Raw genomic sequence first — 21,689 nt, 5'->3', positions numbered from 1 at the left:
GCCCCAGGACTGGGACTGTGCCTTGACTTGTGTCTGTGAGGCACCAGGGACTCTCTGGCTGCTGTCAGTCATTGCAAGGAGCTCGGTGGTATTCATCCAAATTTGTCTTTTCTTTCACTGGAGCTCAAGTTTGAACATGAGAGATTTCTTTTTATTAAGTGTGAGAAAAGCTCAGGCTGGTCTTTTTCAGAGTGAGAATTTCTCTGTAGCTGGTGTGGCTTTAAAGGTGACATTTTATTTTTGAAAAATATAGAGAAAGAGGTACTTAAAAAACTAGATTCAGGACATATTAAAAATATCTCCAGCCATGTTACCTCTGAAATTAGCCATTACTTCTCTTCAGTCAGGCTGATGATGTGATGTGTTTATGTCTGCATAAACTACCCTGTGGGTCATTCCCTTCCTGGGGAATGGAAGCCAGCATGGACAGCTCTGTTGGGGAACCCAGAGGAGAGACCCTTTGGGTTAGTAGTAACCCAAATATTTTAACCTGGTTTGGTGAGTGTATCTATGCCCTGTGTGTGCTTTGTGCTCATGTCTGTCTCCCCCAGTGATGGTTGTCCCCTAATATTTTTATAATCCATTGGTTGATTGGAATCAAATTTGAGGATATGGAGCTCAGAAATATTAGGCTTTCAGAAGTTTTCTGAAAATTGGGAAACTAAGTAGAGGAAGGAGCCATCTCCCTCTGATGCTGCCAGTGAGGGAAAGATTGCATCATCCACATTTACATCAGGAGCCCCAAGTGGAAGTGGTAATCTCTAGGAAATCAAGCCTTTAATTTTGCAGTAAGTTTAGCGATTTTTTATTTATTCTCCCCTCCCTTTCTGTTCACGTCCCATGCTGTCGTGCTGTGCCAGAACAAATGTGATGCCTGTTGGTAGTGTGTGAGGAGAGGAGCAGAGCCATGGCACTGCCTGCTGCCATGGAAGGATCATTTTCACTCCCCACCCCTGGCAGCAGAGGTATCAGCCAGGGTGGAGGGGACCAGATTTTCAACCCAGCTTCTGACTTAACAGAGTAGCTCAACCCTATTGACCTTATCAGGCACAGCCCTCGAGTTTGTCAGCCTTGTCAAGTCAGGCCATGAGGTTAAATCAGCACTCAGCAAAGAATTAAAACAGAAGGGCTGAATCAAGAATTTCTAAATAAGTTTATCAGTGCTGGCTGGCAGCTCACCAAAGTGAAGGCAGGAGCTTCAGCAGCCCTGGAAGTCAGGATGTGGGAGCTGCAGATGAGAACTATCACAGGAGCAATTTGGAAAAGTATCTGTTTAAGTTTGATCACTGTGCATCGTCCCATTTGCTGGCCTGCCTTCCCTGCAGCTCACCTGAGCTGCTCTGATGTTGCCAGGAGAACAGCTTTGACATGCATAAAGCACCTAAAAATAAAATACACTTTAAATATTAGCATGTTTCAGAAGTATAGATTCATTCAGGTTTTGAGAGTAATGATTGCTGAGTCATTCTGTAAGAACATGGAAAAAATGTAATGAGGAGCTGTGGAAGAATGCCATTCATCAGCAGCACAGGTGTTCAGCCATCTTCAGGTTCAGCAGGCTGGGCTGACACTCTCCAGACACTGAAATACTGTTCATTGCATCTTACTGAACATTGTTTAACCATTGCAGGACTGATTCTTGCTCATGAACCCACCCCTGACCAACATCACAGCAAGGTGAGATAGGCATGGCTGAGGAAAGCTCTTGGAACTGTTAAAAGCATCTTTTAATTTATTTGCAAAGCTTCATGAGTTCCTTAGTGTTTGCAACTACAGGAAGGGAAAAACTGGAACTGAATGCTGGACCCTGGCTGTTTGCTCTTAAAGCAGATGCTGTTTGGTACAGAGACTCCAAATATTTTTTCTGATTTATTGCCAAGTCTGACCTTGTCTCTTCATTCTGGAAGGGAGATAGTGAGGAATTTAAAGGCTCCAGAATCCCTGCTGCTAATATCCATGTTCTTCTTTGTTTAGCAGTCTCATTAAAAGCTCTGATTTGATATTTTTCTCCCTTCTCTCTGAATTCAGGCCCTCTGTTGAAGCAGGTGGCTCAGATGAGTTGCAGGGACAAACTGACAAGTCCAAAAGTGGAATTCACAGAACTCATTTGAAAAAAGGAAGATGAAAATAGTCCCAAGGCTGGTTTTGGAACCTTAAACAGTTTGCAGAGCTGCAGCTATGGCAGGCAGTGCCAGGGTTGCTTTTCCATTCCTTAGGAGATGGGAACCTGCAGGTGGGAATCCATCCTGAGGACAGGTGCTGGCAGCCTGACATAGGCATGTGGCAGAGTGGTGGGAATGGGGCATGGGAGACCTCGAACACTTTCCTTTTTGATGGCAGAGTTTTTACGTTTTTCTCTTTTTTCTGGTAAGTTATTTGTTTCCTGAAAGATGCAGCTTAGGGGACAACTGATGCAATTCTTGAGTTCAGGCCTCTTCCAGCAGCCAGCGCAGGTCAAAATGAAAATCCTGAAATACTGATTTTGAATAACATCTGGGAAAGGGAAGGGTGAGATTCATAAAGGCTGTTTAGAGCAGGAGCTGGTGGAGTTCTCTCCTTTTGTCAAGCCATCCAGCAAGTGAGAGATGTGGAGTCATTTTTATCCTGTGTCTCTGTGCTGCAGCCACTGCAGTGAAAATTACTGACACAGCTCCACAAACCCTGAATCCAGTGCTGAGTCCTGCTGCTGTCTCCATGGGTTGCCTGCCTTTTGCATTATTGTCATGCTGATGTTTCCATGCATGTGGGAAGGGAAGGTCCTGCTTAACTCTACAGCAGTTTGTAGAAAGGACTGGCAGGTTCATCCACTGAACACCAGGAGTCCAACACAAGATATTCAAATCCAAATGCCTTTGAGCCCCAGGGAGAGGTGACTTTTGAGGGCCAGGATCCAAATCCTGATTTGCAGCTTGGTTTCACAGTTGTTGGTGATGTTTTCTTTGAATTCTCAGTCTGTTCCTGTAGCCTTTCAAAAGCATCAGATCTCTGCTGCCTTCTGCCAGATCTGATTCCTTTCTGGGGTGAGATATCCCTGAACAGCATTGTCCCCTGTGCCTCTGTCTTTTTCTCTCACTATCTTGTATCTCTCTGATTTCCATCCCTTGTTCTATACCAGTTCCAGCAGCTGTCCCTCCTTTATGCTCAGTGCCAGGTTTTGCCCACACCTCCCTACCTGAATAATTCCATGCCCTCAGACTTGTTCAGGAATTCCTCAAGTGAACCCATGATGCCAGAGACTTCTGACCCAGGGCTGTAGATCCTATTTTCTCCACCAGTAAGTACACACAGACATTCTCAGGGAGCTCATCTTCCCTTCTGATCTTATCTCCTGCCCTCCTTGACCCCTGCCTCTCTCAGAAGTGACTCCCTGCTGCCTATGAGATCAAAGTCATGTTTCCTGAAGCCTTCTGGAAAACCCATATTATCTCCATTTGCTACTTTTCTGTCCCTGTCTCTTCTCATTCCCTAATCTCTTCCCATTTCTCTTCCTGCCTTGTTCACTAAATATGAATTATGCAAGGCTTCTGTATTCTTCCCACCACTGTGTGTTAAATTATTCAGTCCAATCCCCAACTGGAATCCCTCTCTCAAATCCACCTGGCCAGCTCTTCCCCTGCCTTTCCTCTCAACAGCTGTCCTAATATATCTTACTTTGAGTAATCAAGCCCATGTAATTCCATGTGTGTGTGTGTGAGCATGGGGACTTCCAGCACCAGGCAGTGATGTCTATAAGCAGATGGTGAATTAGCTGCCTGGATTTGGGAATCAGCATTCAGGAATGGTGCTCTGATTCGGACTGAATGTCCCAAACTCTTGATTTAACTAGAGAAACAGGATTGCAGGAAGGAGCTGTGTTTGAGATCTGCATTCAGCAGCAGTCTGGGCTCTGGGGAGTGTTGGGGAGAAGCTCTCTGGAATGTGGCTGTTAGCATATCAAAGTAGAGTAAACATGGAGATGATACCCTGCTTCCTCTGTTAATTAAGGCACTCCTCATGTCTCCTTGGATGAAGAGGATTTATTAATGTGCTGCCATGCAGGGAAGTGATGGTTTGCTGAAAGGGAGGAGCCATTAATGGCATGGAGGATGTCACGCTGAACAAAGAGCAGATGTCAAAGAGACAGGGAATTTCTTTTATCTCCTGCTTTGCTGAGGTCTTAGATCCCAGTGTTTTGTCATAAAAGCTTAGAAAAGTAGGGCTGGAAAGAACTTCAGGTGGGCTTTTAGTGCATTCCCTTGCTGCAAGGCAAGATCAGTGGTACCTGTGTCACTGATGGATATCTGCTCCATGAGGCTGAGCAGGGTGCTTGTTTCCAGCTTCTCTGAAATCCAGTGAACACCACACTTCTCCCCAGGTGTGGTCAGTGTGGTGAATATTTATGTTTGTGATCACAAACCCTGGTGAATGGCACTGGAAAGGTATGTGGTTTCAGAGATGCCCATGCCAAACCTCTGAAGGTTTCCAAAGGTTGTCTGCTCTTATAATGCAGCATGAATAATGTTTTTGTAGGCCTTGGTTAAAGAGGTCTTCTTGGCCAAAAAAAGTGTTAGAACATCTCTCAGCTGTTCTCATCTCACTGCATTTGATGAAACAGCTTTTGCTGGTGTGGGTGAGGACAGATATCCCTGGAGCTAGGAGAGGTCTCGATCTCTGAAGCTTTTCTACTGTCTGGGCAGCCCCCTGTGCCTAAATCAGTGAATTAGCAGAGTGTAAATCCAATGCAGATAACATTGGAATAAAGCTCTTGCTATCTTGGGGAATGTCTGTGTGTGGGCAGCTTGGTAAAGGAGCAGATAAATGATTCATCCATTAAACTTGTAAAACCTTAGGAGGGTTCCCAAGAAGCAGAAAAGCCCTGAAGAAAGACTGAAAGGTAAGGCTGAGGGTCGGCCGTGCTGGGGAGGGGCTTCCACATGTTCCATTAATTGCTGTCCTGCAGGGTAATTAAACAGAGAAAAGGAAGATAGCAAAAGCACTCCTTTAAGCTCTGATGATTAAATCTTGCTGCCTCTGCAGGTTTTCAGACATGAAGAGGTTTGGTCTCACAAAGGTATTTTTATCAGGAAGGTACTGAGGAGGGCAGCTGCTTTAGGGCTCAGATAATTTGTTTGGAAATGGGGCAGTGCACTCCTGCCTGGGCTCCTGGGTGGGATGAAAGAATTGACTGAGAAGTTCTGTTGAGCTGCAGTGGTGCCATAGCTAAAATTTGGGTATTTCTGCCTGAATCACAGTCTCCTTTCACAAAGATTAAGGCATGTGGTTGAATCTGGCTTGTTCAGCTAGAGCCCTGGTCTTGTGAAATGTTATCCAGGGGCACTCATTAGACCCTTGGGTGTCGTATCAATATGCAGTGCCAAGTATCTCTAGTTATTCCTGATAATCAGAAAACTATCTCCTGCCAAAGGTATTGGGCATTTCACTCATTTGTGCTTTGAGCACCTTGTGTTCTCAGGAGTTTATCTTTGTGAGCTCCAGAAGCATCAGCTGGTACTGTGAATATCAGGGAGAGATTTGATCTTAGTCCTCCAGGGTGAGTGTCATGAAAATCAGAAGATTCAGAAAGTACCTACACTGTGTTTCAGCTGTTTATTTTTCTTGCTGGGCTTCTGGGATTCTGACAGCAGTTGTGTACACTGAAAATGACAGTGTTTTCAGAGGAAGAAGTTATTTTATTGGGCACTACAGGACTGCTCTCTGAGTTCTGGGAAAGTTGTGCTGCAGGTCATGGTGAACAGACTTTTACAAGGGTCATGTTGAAATTCAGGACAGGCTATATTCTCCAAAGGGAGAAGAGGATTCTGTGCTGATGGGCACATTTGCAACAAGTTGTCCAGGTACAGAAAGTCAGGATGTGGTGACTTCCATCAGCTGGTCCATGACATCAGCTCTTCCTCTATAAAGAATTGAGTTCTAATTACTGTGACTTGCACTGGTGTGATTATTATCTTGTTTTCCTACCTGACTGTGGCTGTGTCTCGTGCACTGGATGGTTGCACTGTAATTTCTGTAGTTGTGGTTGATGACCAGTGTGTTGTTTCCAGTGTGGTTTTTGTTAAATGCAGTAACAATGAAAATTATTGCTAAGGGAAACAGTTTCCACATGAATATTAAACTCTAATGGAAACCATGTTGTTACTGCAAGATTAAGAGAATTTGCATTTTGGAGGACTATCCAGCATTAAGCCAAATTAATCTGTGCCACTAAAATTGCATGTCCAGCTTTGAATTAGGACATTCTCGTAAAATGAAGGAACAGCTCACCCTGTTCACTTTTCTGGATGATCCCTATAAACCAAACTTGGCCTGGAGGCTCGGTGGTGACAGCCTTAGCCTGTCTGTGAGGGCCCTTCCATGGATACAGTTCTTTTTCACCTGGATACCACTGACTCTTGAGACCTCTGTTTATTCAGCTGTAGAACAGTGTTAGTACCTATCTTGGAGGCAGTTTAGTGGGTTTCTTCTTTAATGTTTCTTAAATTTTGGAACCTTTTCTATGTAGGCTTTATAGAAAGGGAGAAGTATTTTTCATTTTAAGTATCACAAGCACTGAAAGATTCCCTTGGTGACTGACTTGATGTGTAAATACAGGCAGGGCATCTCTGTCGAACATATCATTGCCATTGAATGGAAAGGCAGAGCATGAATCACTTCAGGGTTTCCTGATTTTACTCGTGTAGGATGTTAAGAGAGGCTACAGGAATGTAATTGATGGCAATGTGCAAGCTGCACAAATTGAAAATCATGGGAGGATGAGAAAAACATCAGCTCAACACCAAGCTAGTAATGATGGGGAATGGGAGGTTTGCTCTGAGCATGTGGATATGCAGGGAGTCTCTGTCTGTGCCAAGCAGACTTCAGGACTGGGAGTCTGGCTCCCTTCCCAACAGCAAATACATTGAGCAGGAGGAGAGCCAGCCAAGTTTTAATCAAGTAAAAGTTCTGTATCCAGAGGTGGTTGGCAAAAGAAGAGATTAAAGTATTAGGAGTGCAATGAAAACAAGACATTAGAGAGTTGAAAGCTGGAGTACCTGGACAAACCACTTGCTGAGTGAATACTCCAGAGCCATCAGGAAGAAGCCCCAGGTGTTTGGAGCAGGACAAAACAGGAACCCACACACCAGGACTTGTCTTCTCCCAGCTTTGGCCATCCCCGTGGCAAGTGTGTAATATCCTCATGCCTTGCTGCTGGGATAGATGGGATCATTCCCCTTGGAGATCCTGCTGGTGGAGGGCTCATAGCTGGCAGGAAGGCCAACAGCTGCAAACTGTTTATGTATGACAAGTTTTTGGATAAATGTGAGTTTACACAGTTGCCTGTGTCCCAGGGTTTGCTGTGGAAGTGCAGATAGCTCTGTGTGTCCAAGCCCAAGCACAGAAGTTATGGGCTGTAATTATGTAATTTCTCAGGAGAGAAAGGAAAAAACCCTCGTGCTTGGTAATAGTAAAAATAGTAATTGGCTTTCCTTTCCCTCTTCCACTGATGATCCCGCTTGACCTTTTTTATATATTAAAAATAGATTTGTGGTAATTGCTGGCAGTATATCTGAAAGATAAGGACATTTTTTCCCCAAAGAAAAGCACTATCTGTGTATTTGCAGAGGCACATGAAAAGTGTGGGGTTTTGTTTAAAAATAAGCAAACAAAAATCCCAGTTCAGCTTCCTTCCCTATTTTTCATTTTCACACACACACACCTGTCTCACAGACAGGGCCAGAAGCAAATATACCAAATAAAAGCATTTCCTCTTATATTATTCCCTGCCTGGTAGAACCATGGCACACCAGAATTTTCACAAACATGTCTGAATTCATGAAGTTTTTATTCCAGTTCTGCAGACTTGAAAGGCTCAGATAAAAATCTGGAAATTTCAGAGGCAAACAACAGTTTCCATTCATCCCAATGAAGACATAAATAATGTTAATGCAGCTACCAAAGCATTATGCTACTATTGTTGTTGGTTAAAGGTGTATTTTTCTCTGCACATCAGTTATGTGGATCATTGTACTGGATTACAAAAAAGTTGCATTTATGTTAATGCTTCAGATGGATTTACTAAAGAACTAGAGTGTGTTTGCAGATCAATAATTTATTTGCTGTTGATATTCTGATGAAAGGAATTAATGCTAAAATGTATTGGTCCAAAAGAAAATCATAGTCTTAGGAAATAGTTTGATAGAAAAAATAGATTTCAGAAACGTTTTTAAAGCAAGCTTTTTCAGGCTTAAAATGTGATATCAATTTGTTATAACTGGCTTGCTGTTCCAGAATGACTCTTATTAATAAGCACTCAGCAGTTCACGAGCTGGACTTCTTACCGAGTTCATTGCATGTACTCCAAAGGTTTCTGCTCTTCCAGGATTTTGAGTTTCTCTGCCCAGTCCATTTCTGTAATAATAAACTAATATTAAATGGCTACATTTGAAAATTGATCATTGCAGATATTGTAAAATGGCCACACAGGATTCACATTAAGCACTGAAAATAGCTAATGAAAATAGATGACTAACAGTCTGTAACTGAGCCACAGTCACTGCTTCTTTGACCACTGGTGGATGTAAAAGTCTTTAATCATTACTTTTCCACCTTTGAATAATGAGAGTTTTAGCACAGAGCAAAAGCCAAAATAATAGTGTGGATATGCACTGCCAGGTTCAGTGGGGATTAGAGCCACTAAACAAAGACTTCAGAAGAATTACTGTTTGGCATAATGTATTTGACATTTTAATTCATATTTAACATATTTTAATCTGTTGTCAGAATTCTAGACTGTTTTGCTGCACCACACCTCCCAAAAATGGGAATGTTGCCCCCTTCCATCTCCACGATGGCAAACATAGACCTATCCTCATTTCATGAAATCTCTCAGGAGGAACTTGGCATGAATAATTTCAAGCAAAACTGATTTGCCTGATTGACCCTTGATCCTGAAATGCAATTGTTGTTCCTCAGTAAAAACCTCATGTGTCAGATACAACTGAGAGAGATATTGGCACAGGTTCATGGAAAGATAAAGGTGGAATAATCAGGTTTAGTATTAGGAATAAAACACTTCTGGTAAGAGTCCTGCTTTGGTCATTTCTGCTTAAAACTGCTGAAAGGGAAGCAAAAAATCTCTACCTATTCAGTAGAAGTGTCTTTCAGCTGACTCAAATACTTGGTTTTGGCTTCCCTTTAACCAAAAGGTGGCACATTCATTGGGCCACCAGGGGTGTGGACTGAGCTTGCAGTCTCAAAAATTCTTTCTCAAAGAAGGCTGTTACTTCCTGAGCAGTTCCTTGACATCCTTTGGACTATTCTGCATGTAAGAAGCAACTCAGTCCAAGAAAAGTGCTGAAATCCAGCCTTTTATGGCCAGATTTAAAAGGTTAAATTTTGATCTCATTTTTTTTTGCATGTGATATGAAGCTGCCCTTTCACAGTCTGCATTTTTAAAGTAATCAGGTGTTAGTGCCTGATTTCTGCCTTCATTCTTTGCTGCAAGTGTTGAAGTAAAAGGCTGTTGTCCATCCCTTCATTCCATCCAGAGCATCTCTGGCAACAAATATCCACATCCTTATTGTTGTCAAGACTCATAAAAACAGAGCCAGACTTCTTCCAGGTCTCAAGTTCTTCATTTGCACCCTGATAAACACAGTTTGATCAGCTCTGAGAGGAAAAAGAAAAGGAAAATGAGGAGATCATGACTGTATTGCATGGTCATGGTCTGCTCCTTAAAGGCAGCTCCATCCAGCCCCTCCTCCATGGAACTGTTACTGCAGTGAGGAAATGGATTCCTTGTGTGGTTAAATACAAATAAAAGCAGATATATCCCCTGTGACACCCTGAGCTAGCCTGTGATGCCATCTCAGCATTTCCCAGTGCAGTGGCACTTTCAGCAGGGGACAGTCTGGCTGCAGGAAGGGCAGATGAGGACTATTGTTTTTCCATAGCAGAGGTTTCATGCTGTGACTTCTGAATTCCTTTTTGGCCTCAGCCTCAAACTGTTCGTGGTGCCCACACAAACAGGAGAATACTGTGCATGGATCAAATCCTAAATTCCACTCAGTAATAGGAGACTTGTGCCACCTACATTGGCTTTGTGACTCACCATCAGCACTTTGCCAGCTCTCCTGGCTCTGACACTCTCACTTTGTTTTAAGCATGAAAATAAAGGAAAATGTAAGATCTTTTCAGAGTCTCTGCTTTATTGTTTTATTCCTTCTCCCTGACTTCATTCTGAAAATCGGGAGAGCTCCGTTTAAGTGCTTGTTCAGACTCCTTTGCTGCATTTTCTAGTGCTGCAGTAGAGGGAATTAGCAGACAAGTTTAGATGAATTTTTGGGTCAGTGAAATATATTTTCCAACGAAAGCAGTGAAGGTGAGTGTGCTTTACTTATTTCCTGTCTGACCAAACTCTGGACTGATTCTTCACTAGGGTGAGGAAGAAACTACTCAGATGATTTTGTGTGAAAACTGCTCTAATATTTTTCGTTCTGGTTGCATTTCTGATCCCTTTGGTTGCTAGTGCTGTATGTTTTGAGTGAATGAGCTGTTTCACTGGTTTTGATGGGAACATTCTCTGTGTTTTTGTTGCAGGAATTGCTTACCTAGGAGGTGTCTGCAGTGCCAAGAGAAAGTGTGTTCTTGCTGAAGACAACGGTCTCAATCTGGCATTCACAATTGCACATGAGCTTGGGCACAAGTAAGAACTTGCCCTTCTGTTTCCTTCCTTACTTCTGCCACTGCAGGACACTTTTGTTTAAAGCCAGACAAGTGCAATTACTGGTGTGGTGTGTTTGTTATGATTTCATAAATGTAGCACATTGATATATAATTTAATTTTCAGGAGGCTTATGTAAATACCCATTTTAACACACATAAATCTTTCTAGTTCATCTTCCCCTGTTTTCAGCTCTCTCTTCTGATTCTGAGTAGCACAAAGAGGCCTCAATCTCTTAAATGATTGACAGTAATAGAGACAAATTCTACTTTTTTTTACTGTGTAGAACAGATCCACAAAACCAACATGAGCTTCAAAATCTTTGAACTTGCTATGTTTTCTCTGAAGTTCAGGTGTCTGTGTCAAGGACTTTAATACTTAAATAGTTTGGTAATGGTTTCATCTGTGCATGTGAAGTAATCTGCTGTGACTGAAATGGTAAACATCAGTATTTTGGAAATGCCCTTAAGCAGAATTACTTGATCAGCAGAAAGAAATCCTATAACTTGATTTATCAGCTCAATCACACCTAAATAAAACACTTTGAACACACTGGAAAAAGCAGGAAAGAAGGTGATAAGTCATAGTCAGACAGAAATTTGCAGCATGAGATTACTGGGTACTTTCTGCAGGTGACTTTGGAGACTTTAAAGCTGCCTATAGATATCCCATGGGCAGAAGAAAACAAAATTGACTGGAAGAGTCAACTGCATCCCCTAGTGCAGATAATGAGTTAGCCAAAGGTCACCTCCACACTCCTTGCTCTTCAGGCCCAGTGTCACTGCACTTACTCATAATAGTGATGAGCTGTTCCCCCTTTCCATTGACTTCACTCTGGTTGCAGTGTCACAGCTGGACTGTGGAAGGTACAGAATTAGGCCAGGAACAAAGTTATACAGGGGGCAGGACTGTGCCTGGGGGGTTTCAAGCACTCCTTCCTTCAGCCTCTGTGGATGTAAGGTGGGAAATCCCACCTTTGTTCCTGGAGTAAGAAGTTGTGCCTGAGTTTTTTCTGCACCCTTCCTACAGCTCACATGTCTGCCGTGTCTTCCTTTCCTGCAGTAAGAAGTATTTCACAGCTAAGTCAGAGCCAGTGGAGCGTGTTCAGGTTCTGGCCAATCTCATTCCATGACAAATAATTACTTTATGGCAATGTATTTCAAAGTTGCATGGAGGATATTTAGGTTACCTACCAAAAATGAATCTCCTGTTCACCCTCCAGTGACACCAAAGGCAGCTGAGCCAAACCGAGGGTGGTTTCAGCAGAAATGAAGGACATTTGGTTTTGGTTTTATTTAGATTGCACGCCAAGATGTTAAACTGAGCCTAAACTTAATAACAAATTAACCTGTGGGTAATGCTAAGGGAAATTCAGCACTCATCTTTGGATGGGCCAAGAGCAAGAGGGAAAAATACTTGAGCTGCAGAAAATCCAGCTGTGTGGAAGAGTGAGACTGGTCTGCCCTGGTGCTTGCCAAGTTTCTCAGCAGAGCTGACAAGCTTCCTTCTAATAATGCCTTGCAAAAAAATCCCCATCATAAATAGGGGATGTAATGCTTTCAGATACAGCTCTCCATCTGTGCAGAAAATTCCAAGCTCCATTTTTTTTTTTTTCTGAGGCCACTTTTGGTGGTAAGACCATAATTTCTTTCCTCTGATGGTTTTCTTTCTTTGCCTTCTTCTTGGAAAACTATTTCAGGACTACTTGGGGGGGAGTGGAGGGTCTGTAAGGGCCAATTTAGGGACCCAAGGCATCTGGATAATGTGGCTCTGGGAGGGCACAGGAGCCAGAAAGGCTCCAGATGAAGGTTGTAGGAGCTCTTGGGAGGATTCTGCTGCCACAAGTGTTTGGGAAAATGTTCTGGGTTCTTACTCCACAAGGAGCTGCAATTCTCTGTCACACACTGGGGCAAACCCTTCTGCCTCCTCTGCCTTGCCACCAGCAGCACAATCAACCCCAGTGTTGCCAAATCAAAACAGAGGGGAAGAAATGTCATATCTGTCACCCTCCAACCTGAGCATCAAAATCATCCCTCTGTGCTGTCACCCGTGGCCTGGCTGCTAATCTCGACCTCTGACCAGTTGACTGGTGCCTTTCTGGCAGCCATCAGCAATCTTTTCATTGACCTTACAAGTGTCAGGCCTTATTCTTCTGGTGTTGAACTGCAGTAAGATGCTCTGAGCAGTCCTGGTTCAGCACATCGTGTGCAAATAGAATTCTTTGCAGACTTTACTTAAAAACTCAGAGTTTTTAAGTGAAATGTAAGGAAACCCATTGCAGACATGAACACAAAGCTGACATGAGCTTTAAAAATGAAAACCAAGGAAAACTAGGTGCAAGTTTCTTAATTTAAAACAAAATCCAATCAAAACTTACATCCATATTGGCAAAAATATAAATTTTGGAGAGCCATAATTTTGAGCTTTATTGAAGTCTGATTTCCTTATGAGTGTAGAAAAGCTGAGATTTATTATTCTTTCCTTAAGACTAACAAATGTCTGTGGAGATCACAAGCCCAGTTTGGCATTCTCAGATAGTTTCTGATGTGGACTTTGGAAAAAGTGAATGGATTACTAATTGATGTGTCAGATTCCTAATCTGCCACTAATGTCATTTGGACTGACTGCAAAAAACACTATTCCGGACAGCTGCACTGTGGAAACATGGAGACACCATTAAATAGGTCCATTAGGATGAAATAGGTCCTGTGAAAGTTGAAGGATGAAAGTTCATCTTCAGGTTTAACCCGTGGAGTTGTTGCTTGATGATGGGGTGAGTGATGTGACTTTTGTATTTAAATCTTCAAGTCTGTACTGATAGTTTTGGTCCATGGACACAAAGGGAAAATCCGTCTGTATTTAGAGACAATTTTTTTCTACAAAGGATCTAGGAGAAGAGTCTTGATGTTACAGAAAGGTAACAGGCAGGGAGCCCAGTGAATGTGTATTGAGGCTGCAAATCATAAACTTCTTCTCACACAAGACAGGACCCTCAGCAAACCTTATTCCTTCAGTCAAGGTCAACAGTGGATGTCTTTTAAAACAGCACACTTGAGTGTAACCACAGCTTGTTGGATTTTATCCAGGGTTTGCTGGGTGGAGTCCTGGCCTACACAGAAGGGAAGACCCAAGATCACATTGGTCACTGCAGTCTTAAAATGTACAAGCCTGAGGTCTTCATATAATAAACATAATATGAACATGAGCATTTCTTACTCTCATCTTTCCTCAGAATTGCAGGCAAGTCCATCAGTAAAAGCTGAAAAGTGCCCTGCTTTTGGGACCAGGATTCTGACTGGTGCTTCCCTCCTCCTCCCCCCCTTAAGCTGCCCCGGTGTGAGGCTGATCTGAGATTCACACCCCAAAGACCACCCTGAACAACCGTCTTGGAGAAAAACAGTGCCACTTCCCCCCCTTCTTAATTCTCTTTTTGCCTACAGCAGTGACTTTGTTACCGTTTTCAAGTCCTTCTCCAAAGAAAAAGTCAAATAAGTTTTTTGAAACAAAAGCTGGGATTCATCCGTGTATCCGTTATCCCGAATGCAGGGGGTGGGCTGCAGCCAGTGGTTTTTCAGGACAACAATGCCAGCTTTGTTGCCATCCCTGTTTCTTTCAACAGCCTCGGCTTTCCTGTTGTGGGACGGGGGCAGGCCTGGCTGAGGAGGGAAGATTCCCATTCATGAGCCAGCAGAACCTGGCACTGCCTGGATGGGGAGAGAATAGCCCGAGGTGGTGTGGCTGGGAGCCACACCGGGGCAGATGCCCTTAGGAAAAGGGATTAAAATCAACTGACAATAAGCAAGGAGCTGGTTCTTGCCAACAGCCTGAAACCACATGGCCTCAAACTTGAAGCTGAAACAGATGAGGACAAAAATGAGTCCAAAGGTAAAAGCCCATAATGCACAAACCAAACAGCTCAGGGCTTGGAATCAGACAAGAGAAGGGTTTGGAACCAGCAGGTTTCTCTCCAGTGTGCTTATTTGCTTTAGATGTTAGGTATTGATAGCTGTAGCTTGGTTAAAATTACTTCAGGGTGCATAATAGTTTGCTGCATGATGAAGTATGGCCTTTGTGGTGTGTCTCAAGCATTGTGGTGTTGCAGGTAAGGGAAAAGCACGTGGATGTTCCCTTTGTGGCCTGGTATTTGTGCTGATGGACTTGTGAATAACATTGGCCTCCCTCATCTGTGTGGTTCTGCACCCAGCAGAGAGATCCCTGCAGATGTGCCAGAATGTGGAAACATGGCAGGCTGAGGAGGAATGTCCCTGATCAAATCTCAGAGATGCAGAATGATGTCCTGTAACAATTTACACCAGCAAAACCCAGTCACTGTGGTGCAGCTTGTTAAGATTCCTGAGAACCAACCAAGAAATTGTCCCACTTTTCCCCTGCCCTGCAATTTATGAAGAATTGATCATAATGCATTTTAAAAAAGAAAATTTTAATGTGGAAGCTGAGGATCACTCCAGTAAATGTGACAGATCTGTGCAGGCAGGTAGTGCTGCAGAGTGCACATTGTGCTGATAGAAACCTCTTTCTTTTCCTGGATCAGCCTGTCTTGCCATTCCAGCCAGAACAGTGCCAGCAGCATTGGATCCAGACAGCCAAATCATGGTGGTGGGGCAAAGGCAGTGGTTCTGGAAATCGTGGAGAAATAGAGAGACCTCTGCTAAAAATTATCTCCTTTTATCCTGGGGTTATAACATTTAGGTGCAGAACATGGGAACTGAAAAGCTGTTTTGAAAGAAAAAATGCCAACAACCCTCTGTCTTTTTCAGATCAGCTCAGCACAGTCTAACCCTTGAACTCAGGGCTCTACCAGTGGAGGCAGCTGAGTGTAGTTTCTGTCCTGGCTGATTTTAAACATTAACCCTGTTTTTTTAAAAAAATCTCACCTGGGCTTCTTTTTCTTTTTTTTTTTTTTTTTTTGTGTTTCTCTGAGTTAGTCCCACATTTATCAGGCAGGTTCTGCCTGACCTGAATTTCTGTGAAACATTTTTCTTTGTTGCTGTTGCAGAAATACACTGATGTGTCCCAGGTTACTTCATACCTCCCGAATGGCAGGAAAACCAACATTACTTAAGTTGTAGAATCAAACATGCAGAAGCACCAAAGTCTCAGTTTCAAGGTTATCCAGACAACTTCAGTTACAACTCTGCTCCCTCTGTACTGCAAATGAGGCCAAACTTCTATTCACAGGGTAGGATTTCAGCATGTAGTTAAAGACTTTACTTTAACACATGCCCGCAGGCATCTTATTCACTCCTTTGGATTAATATTTTACTATAAGAGAGATCTCTTGCGAAGGGGTGCCCATCCTGTGTGTCTGTAGGGTAACATCCAGTTAGGGATGGCTCAGGGATGTAGCCTGTGGCTGCCAGGATCTGTCCAATGGCTGGATAAAGCCCTCCAGTGGCACTGCTGGCACTTTGGGTGTAGATCCTGCCTTGTGTTGGGGAGCTGGGGTTCCCTCGGTGCCTCCATAAACCGTGTATGGCCCTTCTGACCATGCTGTGTGTCAGAACTGACATCTCTGCATTTGGAGTGCTGGAAAATCAAGGTCAGTTGGATCTCAAGGAGCCCTGGAGCCAGAGGCAATCCCATGCAGGCTTTATTCTAACAAGTTCAGGTATTAATGGCTTTGCTGCACCAGGACTTCCTCAGTAGCCAGAGAGTTGGATTCAGGCAGTGCCTGCCCCAGTTCTGTTCTCCTGGTGCCAGAATCCCCACTTGAAATCTCACAGGAGGACGTAGCTGTTCCAGTATATTGCAGTCTCAGGAGTACTGGGAGTGACTGGCTGCTGTGTAGACATACCCTGAGGCTGGCCAAAAATGCTGGCAGCAGTCCGTACCCACCCTGGAGTTGCTAATTTTATTTTCTGCCATTTGTGTTGTAAATCTGTTGAGGAATGTCTCTCTCTCCGTGTTCCCAGGCTCCCTTTTCGTGCTCCCCCTCCTCCCAGGTTTCATTCTTCTTCCACGGATAATTGCAAGCACATTTTCACAGTTAAGTTGCCCTTCTCTGTACAACTCCAAAGGACATAATGGAACACTGCCTATTTCATCATATGTGATTGTACATCAGAGTGGTATGATCTAACCAAAGCAGTTATTTAAATAACAGGTTCTGGTTCAGAGAAAGAATAGATATATCCTAAAATTTCAGGAGATGCTTCTTCTACTTCTGGTAACACACTGAGGGGTCTGTTTTAGATAAAACAAATTATTATTATTATGTACCTCAGTAGCTTGATAATAACTTTCTGAAATCCATGTCCCGAGTTAGTCAAAAGGAAGCAGAGATCAAAGACAGGTTTAAACATATTAAAAAAAAAAAAAAATCAGTGGAGACTTCTGCCAGCATGGATGATTTGACCTGGGGAGGAGGTAGGGATGGAGCAGCACTAAACAGAAGGTGTGTTGGCCCACTGTAAGACAGTACAGGACACTGAGTAAGTTAATTTGAGTCCCAAAAACAGAAGATCTCTGTGGCATTGACCTTGTCTGGGCAGATTGTTTTTGCAATGACAGTGGGATCACACAGAGAAAAAAATTTAAAAAGAAGAAAATTGTGTAGAAAAATCACACAGAGAAAAAGAATACTGGGGAGGAGAAATGGAGAGGTTTGGTAGTGTCATGCTCTGGATAGGCCTTGGTTTGGGTGTGTTTTTTTTAGTTTTATGTAAAGCTGCAAGATATTTCCAGGTGCCTTTACTGAACCTGCTAATCCTAGCACGGTGGCAAGGTACCTTCTCCCTGTCATAATTATCATGATTATGTTTCACCTTTGTACCATCCAAATTTGATAGTTTATTTACAGTACTGGAATGTAATAACATTGGAACTGGGCGTGGGAATGTCCACATCCCGTTGCTTTCTGCAGTCTTGTGGCAAACATTTGTTCTGGGCAAGGGTTTCTTGCTGCTTTGTGAAGAATCTCTGTGTTATCCCTTGGGAAGCAACATTCCCTTGCAGTCCCTCTAATTTCTTTGGTTTTGAGCATCTTGTACAGCTTTACTTAACATAATAAAACTGCACCAAACAGGCAAACGACAGCCATTGAGAAACACAATTTTCATTTAATCAATAGCTTTGTAGCTTTGCCAGCTCTGCCTTTCTTTTTGAAGGCTTACTCTGCTGAGTAAGCCAGGCCTGTGTTAAGTAGCTGGGCCATAATGATTTGGCAAACCTTGCCTCTGCTTCCTGCCACAAGGGTTCTGGTTTCATACTCCACTGGCTTTGCTGGCAGCAGCCTGGTGCACCCAGTGACCCAAAACACAGCGACAGTACAAGTCCCCATTGTGCAGCCTCCCACTGCACACCAGCACAGGAAATATTAGGTTTGTAAGTGCCATTTACCAAATAATAATTTGTTTTTATACAAGGGTAGCGATCTAGATGAAATATTTACTTTTCCACTGGCAGTTGGGTTCCAATAGCCTGTAACCCTTGCTGTCTGCCTGGCCTGCTGAGTTCAACAGGTTCCAGGTGAAAATGACTTCCCGAGCTGGGGAAGGTGATAAATCCCAGACTGTCACTTGGAAAAGCCTTTGGTAATAAGTCAGCAGCAGCAGCAGCAGCAGCAATGCCAGTGGAAATGTTGTTGCCTCTAAAAATGTGGTTCCCTTTAGCTGTTACGTCAGTGGAAGGCTGTGCTGGGGTGGAACAGGGTTGGCTGCCTCTTGGCCAACAGTTGTGTTGGGAAATAAAATTCAGCAAAAAAAGAGTTTACTGGAGAAATGCAATAAACAGGCCTGCTTTGTTCTCAGTGATCCCTTTCCATTTGCAAAATCCTCCCTACATCAGATGCTGGGCCTCTTTCCATTGCTGGATCCAACCCAGCAGGGAGTTTGTTGTCTATATTTTTACTTGAACCCCAGTTTCCATAAAAAGAGAGGAGAATAGCCCACAGTTTTCTGCTTTTTTTTTTTGCTTAGGTAAAACAAATCAAAGCAAAAGGGGTCTGATCATAATGGTTTGTTCTCACTTGCTTGAAAAGTTTTCTTCCTGCTGGGCTCTAATTAGCTTTGGGCCTTAAAAATAAATATTTTTCACTGCGCTTTCTTTCTCTGCTCCAAAGCCCACTGGGACACTCATCTTATACACCACATCTTATCCACATTCGGGACAGTTTGACCTCTCAGAAGTTTCTCATGTCCACCCTCTGGTAGCTATTTCTCACCTGCCAGTGACAGTCCAAATCCTGCCTGGCTCTTCCACTTGCTCCCCGCTGGGCTCCCTTCCTCTCACCCTGCTGTTTGCTAGCATCTCTCCAGAGACAGCTAATGGAGTGGCAGCTCTCTAATCTAGCTTTTAAATATTCATTTTAATTGCACACAATAAAACTAGGATGCAGGATAAAGAAATGCTCCCTAGAAACAGTTTGTTTCTTGTTTCAGGTAGTCTCTGTACTTAGGGAAAGTATCTTTCCTTCAAAGGAAAAGCACAGCTTCCTTTCACCCTCCTGAAAAGACAATCAACAGCACTTTTCATTGGGTGAATTCTTTCCTGTCTAGTTCCTCCTTTATCTGAAGTAAAGCTGCTTGCTGTGTAATGTGGGGTAGATTTAGTTCAAGAAGGCAGAACTCTTCCTTACTATCCATTATGAGTCACCATGGTCAAATTTTGATAAAGTGCAAATTGCCTGCATTTAGTAGCTTTAAAGAAATGCTGCAAACTGGATTTTCCTACAGGAGCATTATAATAATGATTTTGTCATCAGCTTTCCTGCCTGTATGTACAAGCATCACTTCTTGTCTCTTATTTGAAGTATCACCAACACTGTGTATATAATTTACCTCTTTCTCCATTATTTCTCTGTTACTGACACTGTTATTTCCAGTACTAATCCAGATATGATCCTGAGGGTTTTCCCCAGTCAAAGAAAAAGCCAAGTTGTTTGCTTAGGAAAATATATTCATATTTTCTTTTTATATGTTAAGTACTACCTTCCATACCTGCATTTCCTTCTAAGCTGTTTATGATGTGTGTTGAAGTAACTTTACCAGGTTTGCCAAATGTGTGATTGCAGGAGCCCCTCAGAGCACAATGAACAGAATAACATGAGAAAAGCTCGGACACATCTCCAGAAAGCTGTCACCAGTTGAATGACACACACCCTGCACCTCTTAGCAGCTCAAGACCCTCTAAAACAGTATCTTCTTATGAAAATAACAGACTTTTTTCTTTCTCTGTAATTTGTCTTTACATTATCATGTTCAAGCCAAAGTTATTCAAAGCAAGAGTGTCTTTCCAAGTTGCTTTTTACTTTCCTCATGTCGCTTCCTTGGACAATATGAAAGCAAACTTGACTTTATTAGCATTGAGGTTTGTAGGCAACCAGGCCCACCCACTATCCAAAGAATTTCACTTCAGTATTGGTCTGAACATATCATTTCCAAATTGCTTTGATACCCAGCCATAATTTGCAACATTCCTGTTTGATACCGAATCTCTCCCTGCTGATAAAATGAGTGAAACTGAGATAACTTGCTGAACTTCTGCAATCATTTACGAACAGCCAAGGCCAGGTGGTTCTGGTATTATAAATTATTTTACCAGCTGAACCATTATGAAAAATCCCAGGAGTTTAAGGAGCTGGTGTATGGGAGTGCCACTATTGGAAATAAAATTTTAGAGCTGGATCATGCATTTCCTGTGCAGCTTTTTTTCCTAGTCAATTCTGGTGGGTTTTTCTCATTTTTGGAAGCAAAAGTGAGCCCAGAGGTTACTGTCCACTGCAGTCACCTGTTGTGTTGCAGAGGGGTCAGATAAGGATGGATTTCTTCTTGCACTGAATCTGTGAGTGAGTGACAACATGGACCAAGAAAGAGGATGAAAAATAATTCTGTGAAAAGGACTTCTGCTGCTGTGAGAGCCATAAAACACATACCCACTGCCTTGTCTGAGGACTGCAGAACACTTGATGCTGATAGAATTTATATATTGCATTTACTTCACACCTTCTTGTCTTTTGATGTTGGCCATCTCCTCCTTCCCACCTCCAGGAATGGAGAATTCATCTCCCAGTGTGGGGAAGGCAGCCAGCTTTCCTGACTCCTACAGTGCATTCCCCCGGCTGTCCCACTTCCCCAGCACTGGGCTGTGGGTGGCTTCCTGATGGGGCAGAGTGTGGGACATCTGGGTTACTCGTGTTGCACGAATTTGGCAAATGTTCCACACCATTTCTGCCCTCTCCTTGCTTTTCTTTGAAGGGTGTCTTGTGTTGCAGCTCTGCATTCAGGTTTGGCACTCTGTCATTTAATGCAGTTGACTGGAGGCTTTCAGTGGTTTCACAGGAGTTTTGGAAAAGTGATTGCACACAGAGCTTCCCCTGGGGTTTCTGACACTGTGAGTGACAGGGCTGTCAGTGCTCACTGAGCTTTTGTCTCTCTTCCCTCGTGGGTGGGAAATCCCACCCAGCTATCCCAGGGTTTGGGTTTTTTTCCACCCTACAATTTATATTCCCTTTTCATCTTCTGAGGAAATGCATGTCACATTTTGGAGGTCTCGTTCTCACCCACTTCAGGCAGTGCTGAAAGCAAACAGCTTGTTACCCTTCAGCTTGTTCCTTCTGCTGTGCCCCGGGGTGCTTTCCAAAAACAAGGAGCTACAGATGGAGCACAGCAGCCTCTGTGCAATGAGCAGTCCTCTGCCCACCGCTGGTTCATTCTTAGTCATTGTGCTCCTTCTGCAGCAGTTCTCTGTGTTCTGAAACCAGATTGAAGCAAGTGAGAAAGAAAGAATTTTCTATGTCCAAGAAGTGGATTTGATCACTTAGGCAGCAAGGAAACAGCTTAGTGCAAACATTTTCATGGAGACATCTTCAGATAAATTTATTCTTACTTACTGTGACTCTTGGGTCACAGCTCAGCTGTGATCATGACAAACAGCCAGTGTGAGACAAATGATTCCCGTAGAGAGTCACTGATCCATGTTGTACAGTGAGTGGTTTTGGATATATTTATATTCAGCTCTTCAACGGGGATTG

At 43.1% G+C, this 21,689-nt stretch overlaps 1 protein-coding gene across 1 annotated transcript in view; it reads left to right on the top strand.

The window, feature by feature from the left end:
* Positions 1 to 21,689, top strand: part of ADAMTS17 (ADAM metallopeptidase with thrombospondin type 1 motif 17) — a 157,268-nt gene that overhangs the window by 48,087 nt on the left and 87,492 nt on the right. Inside the window, exon 8 of the mRNA XM_088172812.1 lies at positions 10,576 to 10,681. Coding sequence (XP_088028938.1) covers positions 10,576 to 10,681 — 106 coding nt within the window. The remainder of the gene's footprint in view (positions 1 to 10,575; positions 10,682 to 21,689) is intronic.

Source organism: Sturnus vulgaris, chromosome 13 (assembly GCF_052056855.1).
Source record: "Sturnus vulgaris isolate bStuVul1 chromosome 13, bStuVul1.hap1, whole genome shotgun sequence".
Classification (NCBI taxonomy): domain Eukaryota; kingdom Metazoa; phylum Chordata; class Aves; order Passeriformes; family Sturnidae; genus Sturnus; species Sturnus vulgaris.
Note: the sequence above shows the minus strand (reverse complement) of the source record. Positions and strands in the feature narration are given on the sequence as shown.